This window comes from Varanus komodoensis, unplaced genomic scaffold (genome assembly GCF_004798865.1).
Source record: "Varanus komodoensis strain SLA01 unplaced genomic scaffold, ASM479886v1 scaffold4, whole genome shotgun sequence".
Classification (NCBI taxonomy): domain Eukaryota; kingdom Metazoa; phylum Chordata; class Lepidosauria; order Squamata; family Varanidae; genus Varanus; species Varanus komodoensis.
Genome location: NW_025335941.1, coordinates 546553 through 572341, shown reverse-complemented (window position 1 = coordinate 572341; position 25789 = coordinate 546553). Strand labels below are relative to the sequence as shown.

At 39.8% G+C, this 25789-nt stretch overlaps 2 protein-coding genes and 1 long non-coding RNA gene across 5 annotated transcripts in view; 2 read left to right on the top strand and 1 right to left on the bottom strand.

The window, feature by feature from the left end:
• Nucleotides 1-97: 97 nt before the first annotated feature.
• Nucleotides 98-16014, bottom strand: PDHA1 (pyruvate dehydrogenase E1 subunit alpha 1). 2 transcript variants are annotated; one of them, XM_044441409.1, is made up of 12 exons: nt 15829-16014; nt 11352-11366; nt 8736-8804; nt 7423-7596; nt 5978-6104; nt 5460-5551; nt 4478-4570; nt 3341-3496; nt 3189-3260; nt 2304-2371; nt 1399-1507; nt 98-560 (listed from the first exon to the last, which is right to left on the bottom strand). In XM_044441409.1, the coding sequence occupies exons 1-12, from the start codon at nt 15886-15888 to the stop codon at nt 396-398; spliced, it is 1200 nt and encodes a 399-aa protein (XP_044297344.1). In that variant the 5' UTR covers nt 15889-16014; the 3' UTR covers nt 98-395. The 2 variants fall into 2 exon arrangements, with proteins under 2 accessions (XP_044297344.1, XP_044297345.1); XM_044441410.1 differs by lacking the exon at nt 11352-11366.
• The window catches only part of ADGRG2 (adhesion G protein-coupled receptor G2), a 138270-nt gene continuing 115895 nt past the window's right edge, over nt 3415-25789 (top strand). Inside the window, exon 1 of the mRNA XM_044441411.1 lies at nt 3415-3921. Coding sequence (XP_044297346.1) covers nt 3827-3921 — 95 coding nt within the window. The 5' untranslated portion in view covers nt 3415-3826. The remainder of the gene's footprint in view (nt 3922-25789) is intronic.
• LOC123028991 lies at nt 16015-24427 on the top strand. Of its 2 annotated transcripts, XR_006415817.1 has the most exons (4): nt 16015-16209; nt 18629-18974; nt 20120-20210; nt 24001-24427. It is a non-coding gene; the product is annotated as an uncharacterized LOC123028991 (long non-coding RNA). The 2 variants fall into 2 exon arrangements; XR_006415816.1 differs by having other exon boundaries at nt 18629-20210.

Below are 25789 nucleotides of genomic sequence, written 5' to 3'. Positions count from 1 at the left end.
AAAAAGGTTAAATATAGATGCACTGAAAGCAGTTTTTTTCCCCCTTTTGGGTATCGTGTAGGGGGAAACTGGAGAAGTACATAAAATCCATGGGAAATGACTGTTCAGGAAATTTTAATATGCAATTTTTACTGTACATAACACAATTTTAGCTGAATAATTTTCATAAATACAGCAATTTAGAACACCTTGAAGATTATATAAATTAATAAACATTAATTCATTCCTTCTTATGCAGCTGTCTTTCAGATTGCTGTGTGATAGAATTTCCTTCCTGCCCCACATCCTATACACAAATAAAATGTCTATTTTGCTGTCAAATGAACAGATGCAAGAGTTAAACACCAGTAAAAAAAATCCATCCATTTTAACTAGCTGTTGGATTAAGACCTTGCTTAACCAACAGATTTGTACCTAATCCACTGATTTGGGCCACGCACCTCAAAGGGCGGCTCCTTATAATATATATGACTGCCCAGTTCTTCCAGGGATGGTTCAGGGTCAGTTGTAGCAAACTGGGCTGCATCTTCAATCTCTTTCCTTACTTCCACATCGATCTCCTAGACGAAATGGGGAAAATGTCAAGGGAAAAAGAAATCCCCTTCTAAATCCTTATAGATCAATCAGTATTCCTTTAAGTGAACACCCGATGGCTTCACTTGTAGATATAAGAGGATTCTAACACAGGTAAAGCAATTTCAAGCCACATCAAATTAATTGGCATTATGTTTTTAGGAACATGTGCCCATCTTGAGATGAAATCCTGATTAACAGGAATCTCAAATTAGCAGATCACCACAGGAAAACGCATTTTGCTGACAACCAAGCAAGTATTAGAACTTGTATATTATCAGACACTGTAGAAGAGTTTTTTGACATATGCATGCTACTATAGATTTCAATAGATAGCAGGAAGCTAATCCACAGCTGTTCCTATACTTGCAGAAATATGTATGATAGATCATAATCAGAGAATATACAAAGTTTTTTAATTCCACTTTGGCAACTGACCATAACTATTCAAAAAGTAGTAGCAACTATAAGGAAGATAGTGTCAGAAGAGTATGAGAGTACCCAGCCCATAGCTGCTATTCCTGCTCCTAAAGCTTCTGCTGCACGGACTAGTTCAGAACTGTTCTCCGTGTAATCTGAGTGGGATCTCACATTTAATGCAGGCTTGAGCTCTTCACAGCAGAAAGCAGGGTATTAATGTGACAAATCAAAGTCAAAGGAAGAGGAAAATGCTATGTTTCACATGACAATTTTATCCTACACAAAAATTGTCTTAAAGGAGCTCTGGTTTACAGTAATTTGCTATATTTTGGGTTAATAATTTCTTAGAAAATTAGTTAACCTATGCAAAATGTTCCCATTAACTTTAGAACGAAGGCTTATTACCTTTAGCTCTTCCACACTAGCTAAATTGTTGTCCACCATTCTGTCCTTCAGAAGAGTGATGGGGTCACTTTTGCTTCTCACTTCCTGAATTTCTTCCCTTGTTCGGTAACTACAAAAAAGGCAAGCCAATACTCCTTATTCGAACAGTAATTCAGTGCAAGTCATATATGCTGTAGGAATCATTACACAGGAAACTCCCCAGAAGCAACTCCTGCAACTCTTTAATACACAAGCTGGTGCTCTTGGTTACAGTCTTCAATGGGGCAAATAAGCCAACAGAACAAGTAGTGCGTATGATCCAGGAAGGAAATAAAGGACAAGAGTGTTTCCTAAATTTCTGATAAGTTTTGTATACTTTTTATACAAATAGAAGGCACAATTTACTCTTAAAATAAAAGATTTACTTTTAGTTAGAACAATCTGCCCTCCAAAAACACATACTTAGTGATTCATGCAGAACATTGTTGTGGGTTGGTTCCCATTAATAAGCAAGACATTTTTCTTTGAATATTTTAGCCTGCTGTACTTGATCCAAAGACATGACAGAATCATCAGCTATGTGCAGTTTAAGGGACAGGGTATGGGCTTGTTTCTGATCAGAATCCCAGATCAGTCACCAAGTATGGCTCAAGAACACCTATTCTGCCACAGTCGTAACAACTTTTGGTCTGCAGCTATACAGGTTAAGAAACTTCTAATCTTCTCTACAAAAGAGAAAGGATCTATGCCTGAAACTTGTATTTGTTCCTAGTGGCAGACTGCAATTATATTTAATGAGAAGATGCAAAAGGATTTAAATAGAAAATGGTCAATTAGAATTTTTTTTCCCAAACATCTTCATGCGCCAACGAGGACAAGAAACTACTTTAAGTGCAGTATTTGAAGAGTGGAGAGAAGTATTATACCTGATTCCAGGATCACTCATACTATGTCCATGGTAACGATATGTCTGTAGCTCCATCACAATGGGACCCTGGTAAAATGATTCAAAAGCTTTAACAACTTTGAAAACAGTAAGCTCTGACAGTTCTTTGATTCAGTGTATCTGGGCGATGCACTGATTCAGTAGGGCAAACATGCTTATATCTACATTTAGTATTAACCTAGTTATTTCAGAGAAACTTATCAGTTAACTTTAAAAAAAGTAAAATCTGATTTATTTTTAAATCCATTCTTATCTACTCTTCTTGTGCACATCCATTGATAAGTTTACTTGTCCTTGGGTACTGTTTTAATAAGAAATACATTAGCTAGACCCATTTCAGTCTGGCTTTCAACCTGGATTTGGACTGATTCAGCGTCAGTCCCCCTGCTTGGGTGACTTTTATTGAGAGAGGGACTGAGGGAATGCAATGTTGTTAATTTTACTTGATCTCTCAAGTAAAATTAACAACAAAAGTTTGTGGTATCGTTGACCACTGATTTTCCTGGATCAACTCTGTGGGTCAAGTTATCCCCACTCAGCCATGAAGCTCAGTGGGAGACTTGGAGCCAGCCACTCACTGTTAGCCTAGTTTATCTCATAAGGTGGTTGTTGTGAGGATAAAATGGAGCTACATGAACTACCTTGGGCCCTTCACAAGAAGAAAAAAGGCAGGATATAATGCAATGTATAAGACTATTTTGGGGTTCACAAATTACTACAGTGCTAGGAGCACCACCTAAAGTTTGTGCTTTAGTTCAGACATATTTTTTCAAAAGTGAATACTCTGTTCAACTGCAAAACTTTAGCTACACTTGCATAATTTGATATAGAGGCAAAACCAGCACACAACCAAACTGGAACTTACTTTTCCTGATCTGCAGTAGTCAGCGGCAAACTTTGTTGCTTCCCTTACAGCAAGAACATCCATGCCATCCACCTGGAAGTTTAAAAGAGTACTTCAAATGTGTATTTCTGGTTTTTTTTTTAAAGATGGAAAGTATTAAAAATTATTCTTACCCTAAGACCTGGAATAAAATCTCCCCTCTTGTAGTAGTCTGTACTGGCAGCAGCTCTCTCTACCGAAGTACCCATTCCGTATCTGTTGTTCTCACAAATGAAAATGCAAGGCAACTTCCACAAGGCTGCCATGTTAAATGTTTCAAATATCTGACCCTGGAAGAAAAACGGTTTGGTGTATTTTCAGTTATCTTCCACTCTCTCATCTGGTCATGAACTTGTACTACATACACAGAAAGTGTTTCTCCTGATAAATTCAGCTACTCCCAATGTTAAACATGAACTTAGTTTTTCTACTCACATACAATTAAACAGTGTCTTAGTGTAATACTTCCACCAAGTCACCATATTCTATCTTGTATACTTAGCAGTAATCCTTAGGTCTCTTTCTGGAAACACCAAGAGGAGTTATTGAATGAGTAAGTCATACTTCATCCAATATATGGGAACAATGCTGCATCTACCAACTTCTCTACTTTCCTGAACATGTATGGCAGGAGCACATGCCTGCCACAAACTTTACCTTCCAAGAGCTGTGGGAGATGGCTGAACTCTTCCACTCACAGCTATCGAGAGAACAGGTAAGGAAGCAAACAGTACATACACATACCTACATTCTCAGATGAAGAGAAGTTGATGTGCTCCCCATCTCTTCAGTGACATGTATTTGTAACTCATAGCTGCATCTTAGCTGACAGGCTTGAACATGCTGTCACTAACATGGAAAGGTGGGGAGGAAGAAGAAAGGGACATTGGGCACTGGAAATCCTTAATTCTACTGCCTGCCTAATGCTCTCACGTGGCCATGGTAGTGCAAAACAGAAAGGTTGCAGTGACATTCAAGTAAGATGGAATCACAACATTGTATCCATCTGTAAAATTCTTGCCTCTAAATGCTACCATGGTAGCATGGGTAGGATCTCTTGGGAAGAGACTCCTGCATACACCAGCTGTCTACAGTACTAAAACATACACAAGCTTCCGTACAGAAACATGACATTTGTAGGTCTAGAACCCTGCACTTATAATCATCCAGGTTCAGAAACATTGCGTATGCATCAAAGAACGAGTATTTTCCCCATTATGACTCTAATTAGATTTAATTTCTAACGACACAGAGTAAACCTTAAAAATTACCTGATTGGCTGCACCATCACCATACAATGTTAGACAGATCTCATCTTTGCCGAAGTACTTGCATGCCAAAGCAATACCAGCTCCCAAAGGGACCTACAATAAGTGTACAATGGGGACTAGTTAAACAAGACAATTTTCTGAAATGGTAACAACATGCAGCTGGCAGTAACTATTGTGCTGTAAGAGAACACTTAAGAGAGGATCCAGTCTTCCGTGCAAAGAGCCTACCACTATTTCGTTCTACACACAGCCAACCCTACCATTTCCATTAGGCACAATGGTCATTCAGTGCTTCCAGGGGCATACCATGAAGCAAGCATAGAAACAGCGCGAGTCAGAAGTGGCCTCCCGGGCCATCTAGTCTGACCACTGGCACCAGCCAGCTCCGCTCACAACATGTCCACCATGTGCAGAAACAGTTGTTTCTCAAAGGGGACTGGTAGAGCAATCTGATGTGAATTCTGCCAACCTGCCCCTTTCTGCTTATTTCAGGTGGCCTTTGGAAATGTTAAATAACCCCCCAATACTGGGGGTTGCTCTGTCCAACAGAAGAGGTAAGACTGGACAGGTGTGGCTAGTCTTCATTGGTTATTGCCCTTAGGAAGAGAACCACTGAGTACTATGCTCTTCAGTTCTCATCCTATTCAGTGCAGAAGAATATTAGGGTCAATGATACTGTCCTAGTGGAAAGTTTCAGAAGAATTAACAGGGTCATAAGTTACTCATCTTTCTCCAACAAAGATCAGCTTACAGGACTGGCAAGCCTTAAAGAACAAAGGTTGGGTGGAAATGTGTCTAAATATTCAGTTTAAGGAATGCCAAAAGGTGAGTGACAAGTAGCAAATTAATAGGGTAAAACTGTATAAATACTAAAAGACTAGGGCCACAACAGGGCATCCAGAACTCTCTGTACTGCGTTATACGATAGATTAGAAGCTATATCTAACCCTCCTTCCAGATAATTTTTATTAGTGAGCCTTACCTGAGCACCAACAATACCATTACCACCATAGAAGTTTTTGGCATACATGTGCATTGAACCTCCTTTGCCTTTAGCGCATCCACCTTTCCGGCCTAAAAATAGTTAAAAACAGATCTTATACATTTCGTTTGGTGCCCATTAAAGTCTATATGAACAAGAAAAGGCTCTTCTCTGCCTACCATGTCTCTTCCTCACTAATCAGATAGATGTTAAGATTATGGAATGATGTGCAGAAACCTTCTTTTTGGCAACAAATAGAAATTCTTATGAGAGGGCATATTTGCAGCAGAAAACATGTCATGCTATTGTTGCAATTTTAGAGGGGCTCTACAGCTGAATATTCATGAATGAAAAAGCACTGAACACCATGAAATACTGGCAGATTTCATCTATAAATTCACTAAAGTCACACCAAGGGAATTAAGCTAGGATTTCATGGGTGAAAAGAAACTGGAGCCTAAGCCTCTTACATTTAGCCATTGCACTCTAATTTACATATTATTTTACTGAACACAAACCTGTAAGCTCAGCAAGTATTTCTCGAACTGAAACACCACGAGTGTATGTAAAGCCATGTACCCGGTAGGCAGTGATCAAGTGATCAGTTCGATTTACGGCAGCCTCCAGTCCAACACAGCAAGCTTCCTATAGTAAAGAAAATAAGCCTCAAGGTGTACATCATCCACTGGAAAGATATAAAAGTATTATACAAATGCAAGGGATGAAAAATTCTACAATATTTCTGAGGAGAAACATTAGGCCCATTCAGATGTTTGCCCAAAGGTGTGGGGAAGGGCTTAAAGTGCACAGTGAGCTGGGGTTGTCCATGCTGGCCCTGCCCCCTATGTCTTCAGGCACACCAGCCCCACTCCCCACAGCATGGTGAAAAGGCAAAGTCTGAAATGGAGTTCTACTTGTATTCACTTCAGCATGAGCACAACTTGCCTTGCTACTGGTAACTATGATAAGCAGAGTCTGTATGATTCTCTCCGCACTGAGGTGAATGCTGCCATTCTGGCCTTGTCTATTCAACACTGCAATGCCTGAACGGACAAAGCAGTGTGCCTACAGATACAGGGAACAGGGCCAGCATGCTCAGCCACACCTGTACACATTTCAAACCTTCACATGTTCAGGCAAAAGCTTTAGCACTGCTCTAGTCTACCTATGGAAAATTTTAGTCACTGCACACACACCTCTAGAATATTGCATGATGCCACAGTCAAATGGTGGCCATAATAAATGTGTGAGGTATACTATCTTGCTGACTAGGACTAGAAGACAATAATATTAATGGAAGATCACCAGAGCTCTGCCTCTCTGAAAGATTTTAATCTTTGGAAATCTCATAGCAGCCTTCTCCCACCTGGTGCCTTCCAGATATTTTGGACTTTCACCCCCATCAGACTCAGTCATCATAGCCAGTGGTCAAGAAAGTTGGAAGCTGTAGTCTAAAGCATCTAGATGCTACCAAGTTAGGAAAAGTGGTCTTTACAGGATGCAATTTTGCACATGAAGTACTAATATGAAGAAGCACAAAATGAGAGAGATGTGAAAGGCTTTTTTCCCTTTATTTTTTCCCAAACTATGGAATATACTCCTTCAGGAACTATAATGGCCCCCACTGAGAGCAGATGAAATGACCGGAAACACTAGCCAGGACTAGGAAAACTGGGTCTTTAAGCCTGGCTAAAATGGGTCTCCTATTTACAGTAAAATATTCTTTTTCTCATTACTATGAACAAATTGCAAGCCATAAATCACCGCACATGTGTATTAAGCATTTTTTAAAGTTTCCTACTTCATTAGACTAAGTTATATCCAACATTATACTAGCAGAACAAACAGAAAAGCTGGCAACGTCCTATTAGCAGATGCACAACCATTAGCAGACTTCCTACAATATGCAAGCAAGGGCTTGCCTAATGAAGTCTTAAAAAGGCCTCTCAGCTCAGCCACCCACCTGACCATCATATAAATGACAAAAGCCTCGAATAATTTTCTGTTTATATAACTGGTCTGCTTTCAATTCCATGCGCCGGATAGTCTGCATAGTCTTGTAGTATTGTAGACCCTGCTCTCGAGTCAGTACAGCTGTGGTGGGAGGACCCTCCTCCAAACGATGAAGATCATGTTTCTGGGAATAATAAAGACAAGCAGTCATTTTCATACCAATATGACTGTTTAAGCCTGACTAAAAGATGACCAGAGCAATGATCCTCCACCCCCTGCCTTTTGCAAATCGTATCCATGTACCCCAGTGCATGTAGACCACGGTGGTAGCTGCCTTGGAATTAGTAGGGCAGTAACTAGCCACTGTATTAACCAGGGCTTCTAATATCTCAAGGAAGCTGGCAGGGAACTGGACAAGTCTCCTTTTGGGATCAGAGCACTTTCATTACAAAAGTAGAACAAAATATTTGAGCTCTTTCTGCTTAAAAAAGACACATGTATACAATATACACAGTGTGGAACAAGCAGTTAAGAGAAGGGAAAATCTCTAGCATGAAGAAGTCAGGGCCACCTGACAAACCGTCCAACAGTACATTTAGTGCAGATAAGATGGATAATTTACCTATAATTTCTGTGCCATAGACAGCATGCCCCTGAACACAAATTACTAGGAAGCAGTAACAAAGGAAGACTACTACTTTGATATCCTATTTGTGGGCTTCCTGGAAGCATCTTGCTGGGCCCCGTTTTACACAGAAAATTGGACCAGGTTGATCCAAACTAACAGGGCGATTCTTATGTTCTAGACAAGCCTTCATCAATATGGTGCTCTCTAGGTATTTTAGGCTTCAACAACTATCTGTCCCAGGCAACATGGCTAACAGTCATAAATCCTGGGGAAAGCTGTTATACCAGACAGGAAGGAAAAAGGAGGAAATGTGGACTACAGCTGCTCAACAGATAGATGCAGGAGTGTAAGCCATATAGCAGAAACCACCTGTGCAAACTACTGGCAGCTTTTCCCATATAAAGAAAATAAAAAGAATAAAATCAAATGAATGCTTAATTAAATTGTATGCACATATCTGTTACCCAAAATATAATACATATTGCACCATCATTTCTAAGAATATTTGAATCAGAAGGCAGTGTGTCCTATTTCATGCTTTTTAAAAATGCATTATTTTTTTTAAAAACTGAGTGTAAAATTATTCAGCTCCACACATCCCTGTTAATATTTTTTGTGATATTGGAATAGCATTTTGTTAAAATATATTAGAATACAGCATTAGCTTTCTGAAATAAAGTAATCATTTTGCTTACCTTAATATCAAATGTAGCTTCAGTTGCAAAATCTGCAAAATTACGGGAAGTGACAACCACACGGGCAACCTTCAATAAGGAAAGAGGTGGGAGGGAGAAAGGTGATGTTCTACATGACTGTTCGAAACTACTGAACATTGCAAGGCATGCAATATTTCTATATACATAGTAATTAAAGAATAAGTACTAACCGGAATTAACTTGTCACACTATTAAGAACACAGAAAAGAGTAACTGTGGAGTTGGAACTATAAAGCTACTAAAGCAAGCATCTGGAGAGAAACCTGAGAGTGTCAGTTAGCCTGCAAGTATGTTGAGGTTATATCTGCTATAAGCATGTATGGGCTGTAAAGCCCTGCTTCTTAGGATGCCACAATCACAGAACAGAGCAAGCAGGGCTACAGCCAAGCCAGCTGTCTATCAAACTTTCTTCTTTGTTCCAAGTTCCTAGTCATGTATTCTCTTCCAATCCAAGTTCCACCCAAACTTCAGATCCACTTCTGCTATGGAAACCCTTCCTTATTTCAAATCAGTCTAGCTTCATGTAATTGGATGCCCTTCCTTTCAAATATCATTGAAGTTCCTTAAGTTTAAAAATTATAATCTGCCAACTCAAAGTGCAAAAACAAGCTACCAACATATGGAATACATTCCCAAAGAAGCAAGTGGCATTATGAAGGAGGAGGCAGAATAAATGAAGAGTATATTGTCAAAGGAAGATCTGAACTTGAAAAAAATCAGGATGGAAGAAACAGAAAAAAAGGTAATGAAGGTAAGTCCAAAGCAGTGTTAGGTATGCCATACTGATTAATGTTCACTGCTTATAAGGTTTTGATACTACAGTGTAACTGTTCTATTTACATGCTTGGGACAGAAAAGATTAAGAACTGGAAAACAGAAGTGAGTAAGTAATCTACTGTCCCTCTCCAGACATACTGTACAAAATTTAGGGAACTATATCACATTCTGTATATCAGAGGCCCCACTAGTTAAGGTTGTACTGCAACATTTTAATTTATTTTATGGTGTGTGTGTGTGTGTGTGTCCATCCCATCTTTTTCCTGTAAGGGACTAAAGGAAATATACATAACCCTCCTCTCCATTTTATTCTCACAACACTGTGAGGCAGGGTAGGCTGAGAGTCAAGGACTGGTTCAAAATTACCTAATGAGCTCCATCCCAAGCAGGGAATATAACCCAGATCTCCTACATCCTACTCCAACCACTCTATGCCACGTTGGCTCCCAACCTAAAAGTGCAACCATTACCCACTGGGGCAGTTGCATGTAACTAAGCAAACCATAGGCTATCAGAGCTGAGCAGGAGAGAGCTCAGCTACTTTCATGCACCAGTGACTTCTACATTTATTATTTATTTCATTTCAGTCTATACCACCTGTACCTGAAGCTCTCTAGGCATTAATCAAGAACCTAGAACTGGTTTGTTCATAATTTGTTGAGCGTAACATGAGAAGCTGCTTAGTTATTTAGAGTTAAACAACACAACAGCCTAATAGCTGTTTGACAACTGTGTGTTGTCATTATGTGTGATCCAGGTTACTGTATTTCTCCCACGAGCTCTGCATAAAACATTGGGAGGCAGCTAACACTTTACACTTAAGAAACAACTCAATGCATGTCTGTATAGAAAAAAGATCTACAATTCCTAGCATTCACCTGTCAACCAGCCATGACAGCCAGGGAATGCTGAGAGTCTATCCGAACATGCATATGATTACACCCTTATGATACAGCAACACATTGGATGAGTTTGCAGAACATGACAGCCCTGGTAATCATGGTAAATCACTGTATATAGGGATAGGGGCAGGAGTTAAGAGAAATTTTGAAGCTGGGGCAGCAGTCCATTGTGCTGTCTGGCTACTTGGCAAGAGAAGCAACTGTAGCTCTCCTGTCCTGGAACTGCCAAGCAGCTGTCTGTTCCGGGGTTTACCACAAGTGTCTGTGTTGTCCAAGTTCAAAAAATTTAGCAAACAATTGTGGTAGGGAGAAACCCTGGAACAAACTGCTACGATGGTCAATCACCATGACGACATGTTCAGACAACATGACAAGGAACCATCATTTCTTTATCATTGGTTACTTGTTATGTTATGCTAACCCAGTCAATTAAGTCAACAGAATATATGGACACACTATGAGGAAAGCAACATGCAATACTAGGCTGAGATATTTTTAGGAACATTTACACCGCTTCAGGTTTTCCAAAGCTGTCCTATAAATTACGAGAGAGCGAGCGAGAGAGTCACTGGCCCATGTGCCTTGAAGATGCATGGACATATTTTTCTTGTTAGCAAGAAACACAAGTAATAGATTCTAAGCACAGGAGCAGTTATTTGCTTTTTTAACCCTGCTTGTGGATACCATTGTAAAAAAAGCTTTTTAAAATATAAAATCCAATTCTTGAGATCTGAACCAGTGCCAGTTCCGCCTTCTGCTCTGAAATGAAGAACATGGTTCCATTTTTGCAAATTACTAACACTGGCTTTATAAAGGTACATCAAAATGGCACAAAAAGGTTTTTCTATATCAAGGAGTATGTTGTCAGTCAGAGTGAAGAAAGTTCATACAGTTAAAGTAATGATGATGGCCTTACCTCACTAACAGCTCCCTAGAACAGCAGAATAGGGAGGAAACAAAAGCAGAAAAAAAAAGATATCAGCTATTATCACACACATCTAGGGAAAATCCTCATAAATAAATTAACCTCAATTCATTTTAAAAGGCTAATTCTAATTAGCCATGTCAAGACATTATTATTACTATTATTCAGCAGTGGAGTGTTTATTATTCAGACTGCAGCATGAACTTTGAGATGTTAAACTTATTTTGTAGGTTTTCAATGTAGTAAAGAGCTTGGACATCCTTTTGCAGAAGAATTCAACTTTATTTTTGGACCAACAGGACTTTTGTTATGGTTCTCTAATCTGGCAAGTTTCCTCCTGAAACACTAGCCTGAAGGCTGTACGATGTAAAATAATAAAAATGAGTATTTCTCCATTTGTATTCTCCAGGTGAGAACAATGTTAAAGAAGTTGTGTCGCTAAGATTATATGATGCTGAATGGAAAAAATATCTTTGCCAGCTTAATTTTTGTTCTTTTATTTCTGACATTCAATTGGGAGAAAACTGCGAATTATTTAAGAGCCATATACATCTTTAAGCTTCAGGATGCATATACAATGGCTTGTATTCATGACCATTGGTTTGTTCTACTATCTGCTATGTTAAATAGAGATTCAATATTTCATTGAATCTTCATTGTCCTATTGTCTTACAGAATAATCCTATGGATTCCCAACACTGTCTGTGCAGGGGCACAGGATTATTCAAAGCCCCAATTCCAATGTTCTGGAACCTTGGAGCTGGGACTTCAAAGCTCCTACCTTCCTCCCTTGCAGCCAGTGCAGAAAGATCATGCTGCCTGCCTCTACAAAGTTTGACATCAGCCTCAGAGAAAATGACAAGGGACATGTTGGAGAAGCAGGGACTGGAGGTGTCAGCTTGTGCCATACCCAAACAGTGTCCCAGCCTCTTTCCCTTCCCTTTGGTGGCACTTAATCTAGATGGCCAAAAAAGGCAGTCTAGATAAAATGCGGGGCATGAGGTGGAGTGATAGAAATCACATCTTCCTCCCTTTGCATCATGCAATGAATGCACATAAACCTCCATGCTCAGAGGCTTACAAGCACTGAGCACAGACTGCACTGGATTGTGCCCTTAAGAGTCTGTAATGCATGCCTTACCATACTGTAATGCCTACTAGGATATGAGAAGAAAACTGATCATGCCTTTATCATCTAAGTTGCCTGATAGAGATATTTATTTTATTCTATCCAAGATCATTCCTGTGATTATGGAAAAGGTTCCAAAGTACTTTTCTGTTGCAACTGTCAGCCAGACTAGCATGTTCTTGATCTGCCTAGCATAGGCAGATAAGGCCTGTGAGGTGATTTCCCAATACTGCCATATTTATACTGGTTCCATTTACTAAATGCAGCTGGCTGGTAGCTGATAAAGTATTTTGAGTCCACCTTGCACTAAGCTCCTAGTGCAATAATCTATATAGCTATTCAACATTAAGTCCCTTTGCGTTCAATGAGGCTTATGCCCAGGTAAGTGCATAAATGATTGCAGTCTAATAACCTGCATTTCCATAAAGGGACCAGAGGAACCAGGCAAAGGAAAACATGAGACTGATGGAGATAAAAGAGACATACTTACTATTAAATGACTAGAGAACCAAGGATCAGGTTCACCATCACAATTCCCTCAATTTGCAAAGTTTAAGAAAAAATGCCCATTCGTATGTCACCAACCATACACAAGCCTTGCCATAATCCATATGCAAAGCCTAAGTAAACACCAAGGTTTGCAGAAGCACACACCAACACCCTCCCCTCTTTAACTGCCCAAGAACTAACCACAGAAGATTAAGCCATAAAATAAAGCCACACAGAGAAATGAGTAGAATCAATCAGTAAAGAATTAAGTGAGGCAGAAGCCCATAAAGCTTCAAAAGTCTAGGCAGGAGAAACTAGATGAGAGAAAATAAGGAGGAAAGTGGAAGGTAGGAAGTTACTTTTCTATGCCTCTTTCTCCGTTATGCTTTGCTCCATTTCTCTTCTCTTCTTTCTACCACTTGGAGAAATAAGCAAAAGAGAATGAAAAAAGAGATACAACCGTAAAAGGGCAGGGAGAACTCAATGCTTGAGTTCTGTTTCACACTGAGAATTTTATATATTCACAGAGGATGAAGGAGAGACTGCCCATATAAATAAGTGAATTCAAAGATCAAAGATCATAACAGCTAGGATTGTGCTACTTCTCACCATAGCACCAAAACTAATTCAGTTCTTAGTGTGGAACATTAAAAATAGCTTTAGAATTCCAAGTTCTAATGCAAATGCACTTAGTTGCATCTATACTTCAGGCTGGAAGGGCTTGAAGTTGGGAAGGAGGAAACTGGGTCAGCTCTGAACTGACCCAATTCATACTGAACAGTAGATTCATACTGAACAGTGCAGGTTCAGCTATCAGTAGTTTACGATCCTACAACATTGATTCAAGTTATTAGATCCCTACTGAGCCTTGGTGATGAGGCTGAAGCCAACAGTGTAGCTTACAACAACACTATGCTGTCATCCACTGTCATTATCCCTGCACTGCAACTAGGGCTGAGAGCACCACGCAACAACCATTTTACATTGATCATTGTTATGGTTTTTTTGGCTACAGGCTCAGTTAACACACACATGCCAGGGATAAAGGTAAAGTTTTCCCCTTGATGTTAAGTCCAGTCAAGCCTGACTCTAGGGGGCGGTGATCATCTCTGTTTCCTAGCCGAGGGAGCCAGCGTTTGTCCGCAGACAGTCTCCGTGGTCATGTGGCCGGCATGACTAAACACCGAAGTGCACGGAACTCTGTTACCTGCCCACCAAAGTGGTACCTTTTATTATTATTATTATATTATTATTATTATTATTATAACATTTCTATGCTGCCCCTTGCCGAAGCCTCGGTATCTACTTGCATTTGCATGCTTTCAAACTGCAAGGTTGGTAGGAGCTGGGACAGAGCAACGGGAACTCACCCCGTTGTGCAGATTCAAACCAGCAACCTTTCAATCAACCAGCCCAGCAGCCCAGTGGTTTAAACCACTGCACCACCTGCAGTCCCTTAGAAGATATGCCAGGGATATACTGCAACATTTTGTCATATCTAAAATGGTATTATCTCAGGTAAAGAGTCAGAATTTGACAGACGCCTCTCTCCCAAATTAGTGCAACTAATTCCAAATTGCTCCTGGCATTAATGCTGATCTAGAATTCATCAAAAGGTTTAATTTTATCACCAAAGGATTGACTCTGGATAACATATATTAAACATCATAACTGGCTTTGGCACCAGGGTATTTGACAACTGTGCTAAGAATGAGCCCTGCTAATATGCTGGATGATGCGATTGTATCCTACTGTGGGCATAGGAACAGCCATACTGAATCAGATCAAATGTCCATCTTGACCAGCATTCTGTTCACACAGTGGCCAACTATTTAGCACATGAAACACCCAAGTATGGCATGAGTGCAACACAATGCTCCTGCCCACATTCCCCAGCAACTGGTACATGTAGGCCTGCTGCCTCTGACACTTGAGTAGCAATAGAAACATCAGATCTAGTAGCCATTGATAGCTGTTATCTTGCATAAATATGTCCAATCCCCTCTAACATCTTCCAGCTTGGTAGCCATCACTGAGAGATGGAGAGCTTTTCAGGGGCACTGGTTCACTTGTGTGAACTGGTGGGAGGGGGAGACGACACACGAACAACTAAATGGATCCCTGGTCTGATCCAGCATAGCTTTGCTTACATTCTTAATAATCGAGTTGTTACTGTATTTTCCGAATTTCATTTCTCTTTGACTTCCCTGTATCCTGCCCGATCCCCAAGCATAACAATTGTATATAGTTAAACGTCTCTGTAATAATCATGCATTTGATGAAACGCTTAATCCACAACTCTTGCACCAGAATAAAGAAGTGATCCTTTAAAAAAAGGAAAGAAACAGACCAAAAGAAGAAAAAGTCCTACGTGGCTGGCTGGGGAACGCTACCAGTTGGAAGCCTTCTCCCCCTCTTTAAACACGTATTCGGATTGTGCTTCACATGCGTTAACCTTTTCGATACTACCATCTACATGGTTTGCTCTGCAATACACCAATACTAGAAATTATGCCTAAAAGGAAAAAATGCCAAGCAAGTTTTGCCCCACCCACGAGTAATGCGATATAACCTATTCTCGCCCCCCACCGTCGGCGCGTCTCCAAGGCCGCCCGGCGCCTCGCGCTCCGTCCCCGCCCACAAGGCCTGTCCTGAGGGAGGAGCGCGGCCGCGGCCTGCGGGCAGAAATAGTCGTTATTTAACAGCGGGTGCGACAGGCCAACCCTCCGGTTACGAGGCCTGCATAGCAGCGGGCCGGGTGGCGGGGTGGGGGGAGGCCAAGGGACCCAAAGAGGCCGAGTGGGGGCAGCGGGAAGCCCCAAGGACCTTACGACCCTGCGCCTCGCTTACCGGTCTGTGGGCAGCCGGGCCCTGAAACAGACGGGAGAGCGCGGCCAGCATCTTGCGCATGGAGTGGGGGTAATAACCGCCACCCGGTTCTGGCCCTTCGCCTTCTAGCGCGCCGGACCCGCAGTTAATGAAGGCCAACGAGTCTCCTTCAGCCTTCAATGTCCCGCCCTGCTCTGCTGCAGCCTGGCCGACAAGCCTCTTGCCCAGAGTAACCGCTGAGGACGTGGTTCGCGCTCGCCCTCTAGTGGCTCCCGCCGACAGGGAGAGGATGTGGCCGACAAACGCGGTTCCCGGAGGTTTGGGCGGGAAAAGTCGTCTTTGTAGTTTTCGGTTTTTTGGAGTAGAAATAACTCACAAGTCCCTCCACCCTCCAGGAGCGATGTGAGTAGAAATAAAATGCCTAATCTCCTCTATCCACTATTTCAGATCCAGTAGCTGGACTTTAAATATACAAACCATCTGTGGTTCATGCAATCAAGTTTCTCTGTTGTGGTGCCTGCTATATGTGGACTACAACTCTCACATCCCCAATCAGCAAGTCCAAGGACGGTGTGACTGTAGAGGATGGGAGTTGCATTCTGGAGGGCACTAGCTTGGAAGATAGCTGCTGTAATTGGGGGTGCTCTATTATCCCCAATTTTCTTTTTTATCTCCACCTGCTCCACCACCACAGCAGATGACCTTCCAAGACGTCAACTCTGATTCCTTGTCCTAGTTCACCGTCAATGTGCAATGGGGACCTGTAATGTGGGATACATGTGTGATCTCAGTCAATGTGGATGTCAAATCTTGAAACAGCATTAAACCAAACATCTGTCAAGGTATTGCCTAGGATTCAGGTAGAACCTTTAAGTTCCCCAGAAGTTTCAAGTTGCCCTGTTGATATATTGTTGGTATGGTGTGACCCAAAAGTTTCTCTACTGAGGCTGACAGCAAACTAGTCCTCTGTGCCTTATGGTTCCTTATCTCTAAAATGCTGGATAGACTGTCTTCTGTAAAATAGGACACCTGGCCACTCTAGCCTTCTGCAACATGGTATACATTGGATAGGAAGATCGGTCAGAGTGTTCTTGGCATTAGGAATATCAAATGGTAATCACAACAAATGCCTTAAAACAGGCTTGATATTTAATATATCTGAGGCTAGTTCTGAAGCCTAACTGATGATGTTACCCTCCAACAGACAAATTGAAATGCTAGTCCCCAGAGGAAGATTGGTGGCACTTTTCTTTCTGATTTCCAAATCTGCCAATAGGCAGAAGGAGAAAGAAGAAACCCTTCTTTTCTTTCATTTCTCTCTTTTTTATTACACATATCTGAAATTACTCCAAAAAGTACAAGACCAGCAGTCAGTTGAAAGTAGTTTCAGTCCATTGTGGCCAGATTCAGAAGAGGATAGCACTCCTGCCCTTTTAATAGTTGTGCGGGAAATGACAATTAAAAAGGTGTAGTTTGCCAAACAATCTTCTGAAAGGGCAGGACCCCAAACTGCCCCTATTTACCAGGTTCAGCCATATTATCTAGAACTTTCCCCTTAGTAAATCACTCTTCTTTTCTCCTTGGTTTATATTTTGTGCAGAGATGTTGAGAGGACTTTTAAGAACTTTTGCCAATATGCAGACATAAGCAACCAAGTTTTCCTAGTTCTTTATATCTGAAGAAGCAAAATTTCTGTGCATGGAGTATATACTCATCTTGAATCTTTTATTTATTCATGTAAATGTCATGTTCATGTCCTAAAGTTCAAGGTCGATCCTTCCTGCCATCCCCATCAAAATTGCCTGTCAAGACACTTGACACTGCAGAACTTGTTTAAGTCGCACTTTAAATGTTTACATAAAACAGCCATGACTTCTTTCTTTCCCAAAATAAATTTGTTAAGGACAGTTAAGTTGCAAGAGTTGGAAACAGCATTCAGCCACTGTGTGACTGTGTGTGCCTTTGTGTATCTCAAGCAATGATCCTTCCTGTGAGAATAAGTGAGCAGTTTCATCCTGATTTGAAGTCCTGCAATCCAATGAAAGAAGAGTGTTTTTCACAGAGCCCAAACACTTTTTCTTTTTTTAAGAAATGTGAAGCCTCCTTTCAGCTCAGTCTTAATTATACATATTATTCCTTATTTTTCATATATATGAAAATAAGGAGATACATAGGTACTCATATATATGAAATTACATATGAAAATCTGGTATCATGGTCATGATAGAAAATCATACCATTTTGCTAGGTGTGCACACCTTGGGAAACTACTTATCCTCACAGCTTCCTAACAAGTACTCACATATAAAAGTAGGGACACATATATGCACATCACTGCATTACTCAATACATAATAACTAGTAACGGAATGGTTAACTGACTCCATTTAAAAGCATTATGTTTTATGTTACATTGGATGATGTCTTCAGTAACAGATCTCACACACAAGCTACTATGATTATTTGAAGTTGGCAGGAGAAGTGGGGTGTGAGTGTATTTGTTTTTTTTATTTTTATTTTGTCATATGGTTCTTGTGTTCCAGTTTCCTCCCCATATGGGATTCAGTGGAGGAAGGAAATTAGTTACTGTCTCCAAACTGCAGTAGACAGATAATCTTCCCTAATGAACAAAGTGACTTTCAGTTCAGCAGATTTCAAGAACACCTCTGCTCACCTCTTGGAATGTCCCATGGGGGGCAGGGGTGGTGCTCCTATGGCTGGCGGTAGATTCATGCCTAGCTCTGGAGCCTCAGAGGAACACTTCACTACCTAACCTCTCTTAGATGGCTGTTTTACATCTCTTTGTTTTGTTTTTGCTGCAGGGAACATGGCTACCCTCTGGAAACTGGTTATACTTTGAAGAATAAATGAGAATTGAAAGGTTATGTAAATAAGCTGGTAAAAGAAACAACACGTGTGTGTGTGTGTGTGTGTGTGTGTGTGTGTGTGTGTGTGTTAGAATGGAGAAATCCAAGGACTGCAACATGTAACAATCCCATTTGTTGAAAAATTAAACAAAGATTTAGCTGTTTGAAATCACATTACAAACAGGGAAAGAATGCAAGGGTTAGCTTTACATATCTATGTGTTGCATTAATGTGCATTAACATTTTTATAGTTGTTACTCCATAACTTGCCTCTTCAGATCACTGAACCTGGGAGGAAAAGGTAACTAGATGCTTGTACATACGCAGTCATTACTTTTAATTAAGTACTACAAAATGCTAACACTATTGATTAAGAGAAGGATGTAAATACAAGTGATCAAAGGGGACTTTAAAATGGCAGCATAATGTTTTTCAATCAATCATCTTGATTCTGTCAAGTGAAAGTAATTCTTTTATATAACAGCTATGTCTTGAACAACAAAACACGGACATGTGTTAGTTTAGCATTAACACACCCAAACTACTGCATGGGGTAAAAAGCTCATTGTTTTGAATTATCCTGGGTGGGAACTTAACATACCATCATGTTCTGGATGGCCTTATGACTTAATTTTGGCTGTCACATCATAACATAAAATCTATTCCTTTTTTTAAAAAACCTTTTGAAATTCCCATGGCCCTAATTATAAAACAATCAGATTTTTTTTAAAGGAATTGTACTACTTCAGACTTTGGCATGTTCAATGAAAAGGTTGCATCAGGTTTTTTTTTAATTGGACTTAAATTGTTAAATTGTTTTAGCTTCTGTTCATTTCTGACAAAGGGCCAAACCATATGACCTCTCCATGTGTGGCCATTTGCTTGTTTTCTAAGTCCAGACTGTGAGGAATCTGTTGTTTGCCTAAGAGAGTGTTGTGAATAGGTCATCACTGATTTCCAGAATGGCTAATGGTTATGCCCAGCAATATTAGGGAGAGTTGGCATGACATTGTAGTCTGCACACAATATATTCAGATCTATTTGCCACTAGATGGACGCAATCTGAATGTGTTTTAAAAAAAAGTAAAAGGAAAAATTCTTTGTACACAAAACAGCATGTATGAAGAACCATAAGGTGGCACTATAACTTAAGAAAGTTTAATCTAAATTCACACATGCAAATGTTCTCTTCAAATAGCTTTAAAATACAGCTAATAATAACAGCAGTGATTCATATGTTACAGGTTGCTTGGTAACTTGAAAAAAGTAGTATTCCAAAATTATTAATGAGAACACATGAAATAAACTTGTTTCAGTGCAAAGGGTGTGCCTGCCTAGTTGTAGCAACCATTCAGTGTTGTGTGAATATTTATTTTGCATGTTAGTTTGCAGTATTATTTGGGGAGGGGGTTCAACAGTTAAACCAGTTTTCTCTCTTTTCCCTAGAGATCCAGTATTTCCAGTTGGGTTTGCATTCTATGCCCAATTGTCAGGATTAGTATTCAAGCACATGTCAATTGTGCAGTAAACTTTAGTGGTAAGTGTTAGCACAGTTCAGACTGGTCTAACTTGCAGTTTGTACTTTATATTAAAATGTTGCTATCTTTCAATAGAGATATTCCCAGATGGTTTTTATTCCAACCCTAAAATACCACAGCAGCATAATGAAATAATATTAAAAACAACAATGGATAAATTCAGCATTAAAAATACAACAAAGAAAGTATTCCATAAACCTGGCACCATTACTTAGAATGCCTTTTCCCTGGTTGCTGTTCTCCTCACTTTAAATAGCGAGGCAACCAAAGAAAGAGCTCAGAGTATGGGCAAGGTCGAGCAAGCAGTTTTTCAATTAGCTAGGCCTGGCCTGACGTCCAGAAACAAAAAATTATGTATTTATTTAAAGCTTTTATATGCAGCCCCTTATGAATGGCATCTTGGGATGGCTCACAGTCAAAAATGGTAAATAGCACTTTGAATCATGCCTAAAAACTGATCAGGTGCCACTGCATCTGCAGGGTTGTGCAACTTGTGGCTTCCTTTGGCCTACAGTGTCAGTCATTCCAAACCTGTGTGGCCATTAGTAAGAGTGGCATGAATTGTAGGCCAACACATCTAGAGGGCCGCAGGTTACCCATCCCTGGCTCAAGCACTGGCAAGCTGTGTTCTCATGACCTGATCCCAGCTAGTAGCCTAGTAGTTGTGTTTTGAACAGCCCACTCTGCACATGCAACATGTTGTAGCAGACCAGAAGTAAGCAACATAGTTTTTGTGAGCATCAGTGTGTCTCTAGGCTCCTTTTTGGCACCACCAATGTGCCTTATCCCTCGCACGTCAAAGCTGAACAAAACATTTTTTTCTCAGCACCTGTGGGGTGAAATGCATGTCTGTTAGTGTGGAAACTTTGGCGTTCAAGGAGTTGTTTAGTGTCTGGGCCTAAACTCCATTTTCTAGGGAGTTTACATGTCCTTTGCTATGCATCCCATGGCAGCCATTCTGTGGCAATGCTTCAGCAGTTTCCCAAATTGTCAAATGTGCTCATGGGCCAAACAAGCTGCCTACCCTGCAGCAGTCTAATCTGAAGTTTATTAGTGTAGCATGAATAACACTGGCTGGGTGATCCCTGTTGCCATTGTATCTGCACAGATTCTCTGATGTCTGCAAACCAGGCAATGTATGTACAATATGAGTTAATCCTCAAACTAGAGCTGGTATCTGGCAAGGCTTGAGATAAATCAGTTTGTAGATCCCATGAGAGTCATGAACTAGTTTATGAGGAAGAAACACCACTTCTTACACGCTGACACAAAGTGCTCCCGCACTTCCACAATGAATCACCAAATAAATCAAGCCATCTCACTTTCATTTGTGGCTCTAATTCATCATAGTTATGCAAATGGAGGTTCCATTAGTTAAAATGAGGTGTATACAGCTTTGTATAGAGCAAGACACTGTGGTGGCACAACGCAGAAAGTACTGAGACGCTTTCCATCATTAACTTGGCATCGTCCTTGGATTCTACATACTGAGCCTGCACATTGCACATGAACACCAGATTGGCAGGCCCACCCCTATTGTCACTGTTGCATAAATTTTAACGATGGTGCAGGGTGAGGACAGGGTGGGCCAAGGGAGGAGGGAAGTGCAGACACGGGGAATAATCAACCAGCAATGTGCCAAATTGTCCAGCTGTTTTGAAGAACGGAGCATCCCAATGGACTGGGGAGTGGCATGAGTTCTGGACTGTCATAAACACCTGTCTCCTCTTCATTCAAGTTCTCTCTCTCTTTCTTTCTCCTCTCTTTTTAAAAATTATCAGAATTTGACAAAAATATATAGGAAATATTCCACAAGGCAGCCGTGAGAGCTCAGAGTATTTGTCTGGTAGAAGTTGGTTACTGGAATACTGGAATTTTAAATTAGTTTGTATGTGTTTGCATGCTAATCTGTTTCATACAAATAGATATTGTAAAGGAACCCAAGATTAAAAGAACGTGCTGCCTAAAAATGCCTTTAGAAACCACTACAATGGCATAAACCTGGATGAGCATAAGAGGAAGGAAGGAAATTAGCATACAGAGTTTATATTTCAAAAGTATTTATTAAGGCGTTTCCAAAAGCTGAAGGAAAAGAGGTATAAAAGTTTACATAACTAAAACAGTTCCAAAATCTCAACAATATGTAGCAAACATGTTTTATTTGTAAATAGGAGGAGCTCACCATAATAAATTGCTGCAGATGTAGCCTCTCCTGGGTAATGAATCACTAGTGGTAATAAATTTGGTTATATGATTGTTTGCCTGTGACATATTTGTTTTGCCATCATAATCTTGAAACACTGGAAGATATATGTGCAAGTGACATGCCTGCACGTATGAAACATGGTGGCACTTCTTGCATTGTTCAGAATTCTGTTATGAGGTAATAGAATATGAAAATGTTTACAGTGCAGCTACTCAATCTTTTCTTCCTTAAGATTTTTTTTTTTACTGCTTAGAAAAAGGTTGAAAGAAGTGGTGGGAAAACATTGGAGGGTTACGGTTGTCAGCATATCCTGTAAAATTCTGTGAATGTAGCAGCACAGTTTCACTATAAATGCTTTGTCTGGAAGCATCCTAACTCAAATTCTGTTAGTGTAAAACTCTAGTATTAGCGATATAAATTAATCAGAGACCTTTATATGTGCGCTTGCAGGTACAGTGCCTTGCCAAAGTATTCACTCCCCTTTGACTTTTCTCCATTTTGTCTTGTTACAAGTCTGTGGCACTTACAAGGAACCCAAGGTGGCTCACTTAGGCCTCCTTTCTATATTATCCTTACAACATCCTTGTGAGTTAGATTAGTAAATGATTAGAGCGCCAGTAAGTGAGCTTCATGGTTGAGCGGGGGTTAGAGCTCAGATCTTCCAAATCCCAGCTGAACTCTCTTGCTATGACATCACACTGTTTTTCTTGATACAAACAAATCAGAGTTTCCTTTATCAACCTGGTTCTTATTAAGGCCTTCTTCCTGGCTCAGGCTAACTAGAATCAATTCTGTATCATTCAAATAAGAGTATTTACCTTTTAAAAGGCAGCAGACTTCCCAGTTGGTTCACAAAAAGAATCCTGGGGGTTGTAGTTTGTGGATGATATTGGAATTCTCACTGAAACATCTGTAGCCTCTGTCACAGCACAGCATCTCCTAGGGTTCCCTAGGAAAAGGGCATGTATCTTGGTTGATAAGTACATAAAAAGTGACATTTTTCCAGGTATTGAGTCTCCTTTGAAAATGTGCTTCTAGCAAGTATTTAGGCAACAAACAAGTTTTAGTTCTTGTTTACTTAATTTTTGTACCATAAAAATATTTTGTACCTTAACAGTGCTGAGTATCTCTTGTACATCAAGTGGTAACAATGCCACTTAAAGCCATTTCAATTCCAGGTTGCTTTTGCAAGGCACTGCAAGTCCCATTGTTTGTTGCTTTGGCTGTTTGGCTTTAGACAACAAGACACTGCAACATTTAACTCAACATGTGACTCATGTAACAGTAAATAGATAATAGAGCTATTTTTTGCATTTGATAAGGCAGTCCCTTTGAATTTCATGCTGTATTAGTTGTAAGTACATGGTTGATATTTTAATAATTCCTAACAAATGACATGAAATTCCAGGATATTTCAGTTGTGCTTCTCAGCTGACAATCTTAGTTTATTCAGAGGATGTTCCTTCCTCACCCCCATAAGACAATGAAATTCTGATCTGTTGGAAGTGATAAGAGGTCATGTATGACTTGCATGAAAATTGAGACAAGCCCTTGACTTTTGATCTAATGCTATCTTTTAACAGGTAAGCAAGAAACAGCAGAACTGAGCACAATGGTTAATATCTCAAGACACCTGCAATAAAGTCCTTGGGAAAGAGCAGAGAGGAACAGCTTGGAAGACTAATAGGGAAAAGAGAACGTACTATAAAGTGCAGTTAATGCAGTATAATCCTGAAAAAAGAGATAACTGGAAACTTAGTATCTCTATGCTAATTCAATGATTTAATGAATGGGATGTCATGTTCATAGCAAGAGAAGTGCAATGTAGCTTTAGTGAAGGCACCCTGAATTTACTGAAGAGATATGGCAGGAATATGTATTGTGCTGTAGACATACAGAATAAATGTTTTTATGAATATGTTATAAAATAAATATGTTTTCATGTATTTCAGTAAAAATTCTATGCAACTAAAAGAAAAGAGCTTATTAAATGTTGAGGAAATGGAAAAAGTAGAATATGCCAGTCTTTTAATTGCAAATGAATTACATCTTTTCAAATATGAAATTTGGATTATTAGTTGCAGTATTTAACTCCCTATAGATTCAGCTAAATCACTGCACTGCATTTGGGGTTGGGAAGGGGGTTGGGCAGGAAATCATACTGTTTCATTGCACCTTTTATTTCACTGACAAATCATTTTCCATGCTATAATTGATCTATTCTTATTGATTGTTAATGAGAGTTTATCACTGGATAACAGTACTGCAATTATGGAAAGAAATTCAGACTTTTTGATTTTAGTTTCCTATGAGAAAATCAAAAGGAAATAGCTGGGCTGGAAACTTTTATGAATCAGACTGCAGAACAGCAAACTCTCTTGATGGGGCTAAAATTGGGGAATGAAAAGAAAAGGAGAAAAGGCATTTAAAAAAAATCCGAATGGTTGAAACAGATGACCAGAGGCACAGTCTACTGGAAACTTCTCATTAAGTAAAATGGGGCTTATGCATGAACAATTCCTAATGTATTGTACCTTGACACATCTGTTTAATGTATTACTAAATAGGCAATCCAGGGAAAAGAAACTGTTGGACAGTATGTTATTTGATTTTGGAATGTGAACTTGGCTTGATACCTTGCATCAGTTTTGGAATATGGATTTGGACTGTATGGTATTAGCTTATTCAGTCAGTCAGTTTTAACCCTGAATTTACTGAAGAGATATGGCAGGAACATGTATTGTGCTGTAGACATACAGAATATACAGACATTGTGCTGTAGACATACAGAGATGAAATTCATGTATGTTTGATGTATAGTGTGTATGTGTATATGTGTGTGTGTGTGTGTGTGTGAAGAGAAGGGGAGAGAGAGAGAGAGCGCATGAGTAGCCAAGAAGAAAGTCAAATCAGTGAAACAGAAAAATCTAAATACAGTAAGCTCAACATTTGAACCAATATAAAGACAGGAGCTAAATATCCTCTAAGCCACATCTAAAACTTCAAATAAAATATATGAGTTTCAGAGGAAATTAGAAAAAACAAAGCATAATTCAGACTTAGCTTGTATATTCATGCTGGTCACAATTTAGTAGGCGTTGCCCTGTAGGCAAATAACCATATATATTTGTGTACAAATAAGAGATGAACAATGCCTAATGATGAAAAATAAATTAAGAAGCATGCTTCTGGAGTAGACAGTTACACATTGCCAAAAATGAGAAATTGCATCAGTGAAGCAGAGGGGAAAGGGCCCTGTCAGTTTGAATAACAGCTGCAGGTGCAAGTTTAGGTACACAATAGTGATGATTTACATAGGACTGCAATGTATATTATCATATTATTATCAACAGGGAGGGGACCTGAGGTTGC

Bases quoted from the DNA above. Each gene is read 5' to 3' on its own strand.
- PDHA1 (XM_044441409.1), bottom strand. From the start codon at position 15,888: ATGCGCAAGATGCTGGCCGCGCTCTCCCGTCTGTTTCAGGGCCCGGCT. The intron at 3,497-4,477 runs GTAATTTTTAAG...TTTTTCTTCCAG, and splicing joins GTGATGGTGCAGCCAATCAG to GGTCAGATATTTGAAACATT. The intron at 1,508-2,303 runs GTATAATACTTC...CCTTTTTTGTAG, and splicing joins ATGAGTGATCCTGGAATCAG to TTACCGAACAAGGGAAGAAA.